The sequence below is a fragment of the Netta rufina genome (assembly GCF_964035555.1).
Source record: "Netta rufina genome assembly, chromosome: 16".
In the NCBI taxonomy this organism is placed as follows: domain Eukaryota; kingdom Metazoa; phylum Chordata; class Aves; order Anseriformes; family Anatidae; genus Netta; species Netta rufina.
Window position 1 is genome coordinate 16,724,095 of NC_140140.1, and position 10,315 is coordinate 16,734,409.

Sequence of the window (10,315 nt, forward strand, 5' to 3'; positions counted from 1 at the left end):
CCACGGCCGAGCGCGGCCCCGCCCGCCAGGAGCGGCGCACGCCCCGTCAACGCCCCGCGCCCACCCAGCAGGCGAGGCCCGCCGGCCCCGCCCCTGCCGCCGGCGGAAACGCGTCCGTCGCGCGGCGGAAGGGGCGGTGCCGGGGGCAGCCGCGTGCGGGCGGGCGGGCGGAAGTGGCGGCCGGCGCGCGGAGGTGCTTCCGGTAGAGCGGGGGCTGCGTCGGGAGCGAGCGACGGCGACGGTGGCGACGGGGAGGATCGCGGAGCGCCGCAGCCATGGTGAGCCGGGCGCTCCGCCGGGCCCGCGCGGCGAGGGGGGCGGCAGGCCTCGGTCCTGGCCCGCCACCGCACTCCGGGTAACGGCGGTCTCTTGCAGACGGTGGGAAAGAGCAGCAAGATGCTGCAGCACATCGACTACCGCATGCGGTGCATCCTGCAGGACGGCCGCGTCTTCATCGGCACCTTCAAGGCCTTCGATAAGCACATGAACCTCATTCTCTGCGACTGCGACGAGTTCCGCAAGATCAAGTGAGCGGCAGCCTTGTACCGGGTGGCGGGGACGGCGAGCGGAGCCCCGGGCGACCCCCTCGAGAGCCCCGTACCGCGCTGCTGTGACGGGGGCCCCCCGGGCGGGGCCGCTCTGAACGGCGGGGGTCGGCCGCGGCAAGCCTCGGCGTACACACTGCCCTGTGCAAGTCTTGCTCCTCAAAGCCTGCTACCGCTGGGGCCAGACTGGCAACTTTTGGTTCTTACTGTCCTGTTCCAAAGTGCTCGTTTCTGTTTCAGTTCTTCCTAACCAAAACTTACCCTTATGTGATGCTGCTGTAGTCGCTGTTAGCAATTAATCATCATGGAAAAGCTCATGGAGAAAATATGCATCTTGTGTTTGGATTTCTCTATGTGTGGGGCGTGTAAAATATAGCTTCTCTGTAGCATGGGGCATGTAAAAACGCTTTTATTTTTTACAGTAGGTTCTCAGCTCTGGAATAGTCAAGTTGTATCTTCAATTGCAAATTTAAAGAACAAGGTGGATTTTTTTTCTTTGTCTTGTAATGTTTTCTTTTTGTTTTCTTCTTAGACCTAAGAATTCAAAACAGCCAGAGCGGGAAGAGAAACGAGTCCTTGGTCTTGTGTTGCTGCGAGGAGAAAACCTGGTGTCCATGACAGTTGAAGGGCCACCTCCAAAAGATGTAAGGAGAATGAGCGTAGATCTAAGGAGAAAAGGAAGATAACTTTGTCTAATTGCAGGAGACTGCTGCTATGTCATTGTCCTAGATTTGTAGACGCTGTTGTGACTCTAGGTTCAGCAAATTTCACTGCAGGAAGTTCTAGACTATTCACTGAGTATTTTTGCTTTGATATGTTGTTTTTTTTTGGGGGGGTATCTGTTTTCAGACTGGAATTGCCCGTGTGCCTCTTGCTGGAGCTGCTGGAGGACCTGGAGTTGGGAGAGCAGCAGGGAGGGGAGTACCAGCTGGTGCACCCATGCCCCAGGCTCCAGCAGGGTTAGCTGGCCCTGTCAGAGGAGTGGGAGGACCATCCCAACAGGTGAGATACTATGGCCTGTTAAAAAAGACTTGTCTAGTATTTTCTGGGGTGGCATTTACTTAGTGCTAATGTGATGGAAAAAAATGGTGGAGTGGAAGAACTGCATGCAATCTTAGCTTCTGGTACCAGGGTGCTTGAGGTTGCTTTGTGTTTTGTTTTGTGTTTTTTTGTTTGTTTGTTTGTTTGTTTGTTTTTTAGATCCGCCTAGGAACTCTGTATTTTATCTGGTAAAAGAAAATGCTTGAAAAGTGCAGCTTCCTGCACAGAATTCAAGTGATGTTAAGGGACTTGTACTATAGGTTTGGGGCATTATTTAAAATGTTGAGGATGGGCAGGGATAATTTTCTGAAGGAATAAGAATGTAAGTTCTGCTTGTTACCTAGTTAAGCATGTAAAGCAGATACTGTGTTTCTTGGTGAACTTCTTTATGTTGTTGACAGGTGATGACACCTCAGGGCCGTGGAACAGTTGCAGCTGCTGCAGCAGCAGCCACTGCTAGCATAGCTGGAGCCCCCACTCAGTACACACCAGGGCGTGGAGGTCCTCCTCCTCCGATGAGCAGAGGAGCACCTCCTCCAGGTAGGAATTACTTTGTAGAGTGAGGCAGCAAGAAGTCTTATTATGTGGCTAAATTGGTAATGAAGAGTTGGTATTAAAGAAGATTATTCTAATATCCAGTTGGTGCCTAAATATCCATCAGACTTCATATATACTTGCTCTTTTTCTGGCTTAAGGAATGATGGGACCTCCTCCAGGCATGAGACCACCTATGGGCCCACCAATGGGCATGCCACCTGGCCGAGGAGCTCCAATGGGAATGCCACCACCAGGCATGAGACCACCACCCCCTGGAATGAGAGGTTAGTGGAAACTTAAATGCCTAGAATCTGTATGAAGCTGTAGCATAAATGAAAATCCTTGAAAAACAATGCACTTCAGTGGCTCCCTAGGTCTGCTAGTTGTCAGTACATGTATCCATGCTGAAAGAGGATCCCAAGCTCACATTGGGAATGGGGGAAAAGGTCGTCTCGGTTTCGCTTTGCTTCCTCTGTCCTCTTTGAGATTCAAGTTGAATGTTCAACTCTTTCCTTTATTCTCAGGACCCCCTCCACCTGGCATGCGTCCGCCAAGGCCGTAAGATACTTTCTAATGTACCTTTAAACTGTGAGAAGACTGATTAAGGGAATATACTGAGCAGTACCATTTGTTTCACCTTTGCTATGTATTATTTTCTATTTACTGCTTGTAAAGTTTACCCTTTTTAATAAAGTTGGAAAACACCTATAGTTGGTCACCGCTGTGCTGGTCTCTTTCAGGACTTCAACTGTTACCTTTCACTTCTGTAATTTGGTCATACCGAAAGCTCAATTCCTATAGCTAACTAAGCTGTGAATGGTTTTTCTGGCTCACTTAAATCTATGCTGACCCCTGTCCTTCATAGAAATTAAGGCACAATAAATCAATCCAGCAATTGGTATGGCTAGCAGAGCTAAGTAACAATAAAAGTTTAAAATTTCTGCAAAATTAAAAGTTACTAATCAGAATTTGTGGTTTATTCAGTGGAGTGAGTAACAGTGACCTGTTAAGATGCTGATTTCTACCTCTCAGAAAGTTGTCTTCAGGAAAACATTTTTCTCGATCTTAGAAATATGTCTGAAAATGATTTGTATGGTTAAGAGCCTATTAAGTAACAGAAATCACAAATGTGTTGAACTAATCAGTAAGTAGTCTCTAGCTTTTACCATAACGACAGGATCATTTACCTGAAGAGCCTGACAGAAGGAAATAATGTCTATCTCAAGTTTCTCTAACTGTAAGTAGTAGAGGAAACTTTTTTTTAGAAAGAAAACAAATCCACCTTTTATTGTATTGGCTTCTGAAGGTGTTTTTACACAGGCTATTCAACCAGGTATTAATGAACATCTCAAAGCTATTCCAGAACTTGATGAAAATCTATACAATTTTACTGAAGATGCCTCCTCCATAGTACAAGGAACTCCAGGACAAGCAAATTCAGTACAGCTGAAGTATCTAGATTGCCCACGTTATCCATTTAGCAAAACAGTTCTTACTTCCTCTTGTACCTGGAAAAGAATCACAGAATCACAGAATTTCTAGGTTGGAAGAGACCTCAAGATCATCGAGTCCAACCTCTGACCTAACACTAACAGTCCCCACTAAACCATATCCCTAAGCTCCACATCTAAACGTCTTTTAAAGACTTCCAGGGATGGTGACTCCACCACTTCCCTGGGCAGCCTGTTCCAATGTCTAACAACCCTTTTGGTAAAGAAGTTCTTCCTAAGATCCAACCTAAAACTCCCCTGGCGCAACTTAAGCCCATTCCCCCTCGTCCTGTCACCAGGCACGTGGGAGAATAGACCAACAAGAAGATTCCCTGAAGTCACATTCCACCAGCTTAACTCTCAATGATAAATAAGGAACAGCACTGGCAATGCTCTCCCACAACAAAACCTAGAAACACGCTCTTAAAAAAGCAGCATCCTTTATTTCTCCCAGCTACAGCTCCTTTGGTAGCAGATTAAGCTGCTGTAGAAGAACCAAACCTTTTAGCAAGGTCCCTTAAATAACTACAGTAAAAGGAAAGCAGGAAAAAAAAAATAAGAAGGGAGCTATACCTGGACTTGGATTTGAAGTTTCCTCCTTTCCTACGACAGGCCATACCCAAGCGTTTCCGATCCTCAAATGATGGGCTAGTACAGAGCGGGGAAAAAGAGAAAGCAGCAAGAGTCACTGATTTGCATCAGTGGCACAGGTACTTCTTGAAAGACACTCTTCTCAGCTCTGCAAATGATGCAACTATAATTTTCCTCAGTACCAAGCAAAGTATCCCGGAGAAAGTCCAGAGATACAAAAGAACTGTTAAAGTCTAGACTAACACATTGCTGCTAAGACTTATTACCCTGCACGATACTGCTTCAGAGCCTTCCTGCTTGTGTTGGTCAGCTCTTCATCAAATACAGACAGTTTTTTCTTCTGCTTGGGGCCTAGTACGAAGAGATAATAATAGTAAGAATAATGGCAGTAAAGACTAGAGCATCATCATTGCTACTGAAGACCAATAACCCTGACCACAATAATTAGCATGACAATCAGGAAAAGTGATGTCTCCTCTCTGCAAATGTGTTCCCTGGCCAACACCAGTAGCCATTCCTTCTAACTTGGTATTTCCCACTATGCAGATTACTTTACTTCACTCTTATGTAACAAAATAAATGATACAAGGTAGGTCAGCTGTAAAACAAGTGTTTTCTTCACCTGTTGGTATTGCTGCTGGTTCCTCTTCAGGCAAGGCTCGGGCTCGCTTTGCTCGCCGATTCCTTTTTGCCAGCCGCTCAGCATACATTTGAGATTTCAAGATTTCAAATTGTGACCTCTCCTCTGGCTGGAAGGTATTAAAATGCAAGTTTACAGTAATGGGAGGTTTTGCTGAGGAAAAACACAGTGCGATTCACTCTGGGATCCCACTTATCCATAAATATACTCACCGTCATTTGGCCTTTTCTCTGGGTGTCCTGCATAAATTTCTTCCTCTTTTTTTTGCCTCGTAATGCTAGGTCAAACTCCTGCAGGGCTTTAGCCACTGGAGAGAGAAAAACACGGAATAAAGAACCTCATGAAGTACAGAGCACAGTCCAGTTGCACCTATGGAATTTAACAAGACTAGCAGTGCCATGACTCACACTTTTCTTTCTTCCTCTCCTCACGGGTCTGAAACCAGCTCCGCTCCAAACTCTCATTCGTAGTTTCTTCTTTTCCTACCTCTAACTGCTTCTTTGCCCTATTGATCTGAGACAATTCAGGCAAGAAGCAAGCTCATAGTTATCAAGGAATATGTACGTCTTCCAAGGAAGATACATTTCCCAGCTAAAGTACACTAGGGTAATCTCCTTATACACTATTATCTACTCCAGATTAACATCCTGAAGACACCTTACCTGAGCCTCTGACTGCTGCATCTCACGTTCCTCACGCTCCAAGCACAGTACTGCATACACATCTTTCTCTAGATTCTCAATCCTCTCTCGAAATTTTAGTATGACGTCTGAAAGATATCCAGTGTGAGTAACATCAAAAGCAGCCCACACAAGGTCTGCTTATTCAGCACCATTTAGTAGCCCTTCTCTGCACAGTGATCTTCCCTGCCTGCTGCTCTCCTTTTTACCTCAGTGAAGTTCATACCTTGGGGGAGAATTCTGGCTTTCACTGGTGTTTTGGCAGACTTCACAATATCCTTCAGCATCTTGCGCTCTTCCTCACCCACAAGTGAAACTGAACGACCAGCCCTGCCTGCTCTTGCTGTTCGACCCACTCGATGAACATAATGTTTGGTGGTATTAGGCATGGTGAAATTGATTACCTAGAAAATCAAGTGTTAGTAGGGTAACTATATTAAAGGACTCATTAAAAAGATTAACAGCATAAATACTCACTGTTTTTACACCTTCAATGTCAAGTCCGCGTGCAGCCACATCTGTAGCTACCAAAATATCAATCTGCTCATCTTTAAAACGCCTGAGCAAAGATAGCAAGTATATCAGCAATGAATACAGAAATTCACTTCTGCCCTAAAACTTCCAACTTCTAATTTTTATCCTGTGATGGCTGGCTAAGCCTGGTAATACCTGAGTGCTTCCAGCCGCTGTGCCTGAGAGAGGTTTCCATGAAGCTCCCCAACCCGTAAACCCATCAACCCAAGCAGGATGTGCATACGGTGAGCTTGCTTCTTTGTCTGGGTGAAAAGCATCACATGATCCGTGAAGGTCCGTGTCAGTAGAGCTGAAAGAAAGTCCTCTCAGCAGCCTGCTTCACAGTTACTTACTGATTCCATCTTTTCCTTCCTCATCACTCACCTGATACAATGGCCTCACGGTCCCCCTCTCGGTTGGGTCTAATACGGATAAATTCCTGCCTCAGGAAAGGGGCAACATCTGTATTGCTGTTCACAAAAATTCGTGTGGGATTTTTCAGGGAAACTGAAGCCAAATCTTTCACCTACCAAAACAGGTTAATAAAAAGAAGTCCACATACTTTCTGGTAAAAGATTTAACAAAGAACTATCTATTAAACTGTCTGCCTGAATGTGATTCCCAGCAGCCTGTTTTACCTCCTCTGTCATTGTGGCAGAGAAAAGCATTGTTTGGCGGTGGTTGGAGCATAACCTGATTATTTCCTTCATCTGTTCCTCAAAGTACTCATCCAACATCCTACACAGGAGAAACACAGCAAGATGAGGCAGCTTTATATAGTTCTAGCTAAGAACCATTACATAAGGCAGAGCAACAAAGATTGCCCTACCCTGGGAAACAGAGAGGACGCAGCCGCCACCCCATTTTTCACTGCTCTTCTGCCTAGTTTACCTGTCTGCCTCATCCAAAATGAGCACCTCTACACTGGTCAGATGGAAGGAGGGGCAGTTGTGGAGATGATCAATTAGTCGTCCAGGAGTTGCAATAAGAATGTCTGGCCCAGAGCGCAGAGCTGCTTCCTGAGTCTTCACATCTAGGCCACCTGAAAGAGAGCAAACACGGGCTGCTGACTTCCTGAGCAGGTTGCAACAAAGTACACATTTTCAAACTGCCTGACGAATGGGAAACAATGCAGATTAATACCACATTCACAATTAGAAATGACCCTACCTTTCCATTTTTATTAAAAAAGAAAAAAAAAGCATACTACATAGTATTGGAAAGTAAGATTTTAAACTACAAGCACACCTACTAAAAGCATGTCTGCAATAACTCTAAGTATCCAGGTTTAGAACACAGGATTTCCAGTTCTGTATAGTGTTTACAGTGACTTGTGCAATTCACATAAGCAACAATACACACCTACAGCAAGGCAAGTTGTGACGCTGCTGAATTGTGCCAGCTGTTTTGTAACAGAATGCACCTGAATACCCAGTTCTCGTGTTGGCACTAGAACCAACACCCGTGTAACCGGAGCTTGACGAGGTTTGTATATCAGGCGCTCAAGTACAGGCAAGATGAAGGCAGCTGTTTTACCTATAAAAGGAAATTAAGATGAATTATCAAGAATTACCAATTATTGTGAATACTCTGAACTCTCCATGTTCTGTATGCTCTGCTCTAGTCCCTACCTGTCCCAGTGGCAGCACAGGCACAAATATCCTTCCCCAGAAGACCAACAGGGATACAAGCCTTCTGAATTGGAGTTGGTTGCTTGAAACCAAGAGCTGTGATTGCCTTCGAAGGAGATAAAGCAGTTAAACACTGTCTCTACTCAGCTCTGTCAAAGCCACACCTGGAGTGCAGCGTCAATTCTAGGACCTCCACTACAGGAGACATGAACATACTGGAAAGAGTTCCAACAAAGGGCCACAAAAAAAGGACTGGAGTATCTCATGTAAGTAAAGGCTGAGAGAGCTGGGGCTGTTCAGCCTGGTTAAGAGAGTAGTCGAGGAGATCTTATCAATGTATCACCCCTGAAGTGAGCATATAAAGAAGACTGAGCCAGACTCTTTCCAGTGGTGCCCACTGACAGGATAAAAAGGCAACAGGAGCAAACTGAAAGACAGGAGGTTCTGCCCAAACACCAGGAAACATTTTTTAACATGGTGGTGGCTGACCGCTGCAACAAGTTGCCCAGAAGAGTTTGTGGAGTCTCCATACTTGGTGATACTTAAAAGTTATCTGGATGTGGTCCTGGGCAACTTGTTCTAGGTGTCCTTGCTTAAGATGAGAGGGTTGGACAAGACAACCTCCACAGGTCCTTTCTGAAGTCAGACGTTTTATGATTTTGCTACAAGTCTCACTCAAGACAACATTTACATATATTGCATATCAAAGAATGTGTTCTGTTATTTGGAAAAAAGCAACTCCTAAAGGGTTATCACCCCCCCATCTCCAATTTCTTTTTCAGAGAGGCTGCAAAGAGAGAAGGAATTTGATGGTTCTGAGAGGTGGAAGGGAGGCTGTCCAACGTTCTTCACAGTAACATATGTAGCAACCAAACTAGATAAATACCTTTAGCAAAGGTCGTGAAAGATTCATGTCCTGGAATGACAAGTTATCATCATATTGAGAGGCATCTTCAAAAAAGCTTTCCGCTTCCTAGAAACAGCAACAACAAAACCGCAATGCTATAGACAGCAACACAGCAGGTGACCAAAGGGCTCTGGGATGTTCTATGACCTACAGTTTGTTAACAAAAGTCAGATGCCTCCAGAAATAATACTGGAGAATGATGTAGTGTCATTCTCTCCAACACTTACTGCTTTTCCTCCAGTTTTTGGTCTCCTTCTTTCCTTCACTTTAATTGTGTCTGCAGAGAAAAAGAAACACAACAGGAATTAATAAGCACAGCTAAATACATAATAAGATATAGCATGTACCCTCACCTTGTACTGCTAATAATACTGCTAATGAGGTATTGATGGAAAAGCCTCAGAAACAAATATAGGCAAGGAGATCTCCTTCCTCAATGATCACTCCAAATAAAATACTACTGCTACCATTCAAAATAAATTTGACCAAAGTCAGAAGGAACGTCACAGAGGTCTGCAGACAAAACATCACAACGTAAGAAATTCTTGTCCCCACTCACCAAGACTTCACTAAAGACTAAAGACTTTTCTCCAGTGAGTCAACAGTCTGTCACATTCTTACTTCTGACCATCTTTTCATGTACTAATAGTACCTGCTTTTGTGAGGATAGTTTCATCATCCAATGAATACTGGGACTCCACATCTTCTTCTTCCCTACTGAAATCTTCACTCCCTGTTTTTTTGGATTGATTATCCCCAGCCTCTGCATCACCATCTTTCACTTTTGCTTGTTTAGTTTCTCTTTCCTGTGCCGAAATACAAAGTAGTTTAGAAGAACTTCAATTCTTTGTGAGCTTTTTTTTGGTTTGTTTGCTTTGTTATGAGCCCACTCACAGATCCAGGGTTTTGCATAACCTTAACCGTTAACAATTCTACATTCTCATCAGTACACCGATGTATCATGTATGGCTGAACACCCAGCTGAGGTATTAAGCTCCAGCTTGAGCATTGTAACTCTGGTTGCTTCCAGAGCCTGCGCCTATGAAAAGGACACAGTGGATGACCAAACTCATACGAGTCTTTACAGTAATAAGAATCACTAGGAGAAAGGCCCTGACCTGGAACTTCCTTTTTTGTCTCACTTTCTCAATCTTCTCATCCAGCGTCGTGGCTGGTCTCTAGACAAGAAAACAAAAGAAAGGAGCTGTAAGAGGAGCCCGGAAGAATACATGACAATGTGACTACGGGCACTGCAGCCCTGGGACCGGCCGCCGGGCCTCACCTTGCCACGAAGTTGGCGCAGAGCTGATGCCCAGGTACCTTCCCCACCGGCCTCCACCTCGCCGAAGACGAAAGCAGCGCTGAAGTCTCCTCTCGCGGAGGCCCGCCGCCCGGGGCCAAGAGCCACGCGCGGCCCCTACAACAACACCGCTGAGCAACGACCGCGGGAAGCGAAGCGGCCCTGCCCCTGCTCTCAGCCCCCTGCGATCCAGCCCGGCCCAATCCAACTCGCCGCGGCCCCGCCCTGCCCCTGCGCCGGCCCAGTCCGGCCAGCACTCACCTCCTCGTCCTCAGAGTCCTCGGACTCGGGGTCCTCGGGCCCCTCATCCCCCTCCGCGATGGTGCCCACCAAGCCCAGGCTCTGCAGCATGGCCGCCACCCCCCGCCCCCGTTCGCGCAGCGCCACGTGGTCCAGCAGCAGCGCGTGCGCGCAGCCGGCCCGACCTTGGGGCGGGGCCA

At 46.2% G+C, this 10,315-nt stretch overlaps 2 protein-coding genes across 2 annotated transcripts; one reads left to right on the forward strand and one right to left on the reverse strand.

Moving 5' to 3' along the window:
- Nucleotides 1–125: 125 nt before the first annotated feature.
- On the forward strand, nt 126–2,841 carry SNRPB (small nuclear ribonucleoprotein polypeptides B and B1). Its single transcript, XM_084296693.1, has 7 exons — nt 126–278; nt 376–527; nt 1,078–1,189; nt 1,395–1,547; nt 1,988–2,126; nt 2,282–2,407; nt 2,648–2,841. The coding sequence occupies exons 1-7, from the start codon at nt 276–278 to the stop codon at nt 2,683–2,685; spliced, it is 723 nt and encodes a 240-aa protein (XP_084152819.1). The 5' UTR covers nt 126–275; the 3' UTR covers nt 2,686–2,841.
- A 491-nt stretch (nt 2,842–3,332) lies between these two features.
- On the reverse strand, nt 3,333–10,250 carry DDX27 (DEAD-box helicase 27). The gene is made up of 21 exons (XM_084296673.1): nt 10,137–10,250; nt 9,858–9,992; nt 9,694–9,753; nt 9,228–9,381; nt 8,803–8,852; nt 8,555–8,641; nt 7,669–7,774; nt 7,400–7,573; nt 6,929–7,079; nt 6,676–6,775; nt 6,422–6,563; nt 6,194–6,347; nt 6,002–6,083; nt 5,751–5,928; nt 5,507–5,613; nt 5,252–5,357; nt 5,057–5,151; nt 4,827–4,953; nt 4,471–4,555; nt 4,187–4,261; nt 3,333–3,631 (listed from the first exon to the last, which is right to left on the reverse strand). Exons 1-21 carry the CDS (start codon nt 10,224–10,226, stop codon nt 3,616–3,618), a joined length of 2,274 nt encoding a protein of 757 aa, XP_084152799.1. The 5' UTR covers nt 10,227–10,250; the 3' UTR covers nt 3,333–3,615.
- Nucleotides 10,251–10,315: the final 65 nt, after the last annotated feature.

Bases quoted from the DNA above. Each gene is read 5' to 3' on its own strand.
- SNRPB (XM_084296693.1), top strand. The intron at 528-1,077 runs GTGAGCGGCAGC...TTTTCTTCTTAG, and splicing joins GACGAGTTCCGCAAGATCAA to ACCTAAGAATTCAAAACAGC. The intron at 1,190-1,394 runs GTAAGGAGAATG...ATCTGTTTTCAG, and splicing joins AAGGGCCACCTCCAAAAGAT to ACTGGAATTGCCCGTGTGCC.
- DDX27 (XM_084296673.1), bottom strand. From the start codon at position 10,226: ATGCTGCAGAGCCTGGGCTTGGTGGGCACCATCGCGGAGGGGGATGAG. The intron at 6,348-6,421 runs GTGAGTGATGAG...ACTTTCTTTCAG, and splicing joins CCGTGAGGCCATTGTATCAG to CTCTACTGACACGGACCTTC. The intron at 4,556-4,826 runs GTGAAGAAAACA...TCTTCGTACTAG, and splicing joins ACCAGCAGCAATACCAACAG to GCCCCAAGCAGAAGAAAAAA.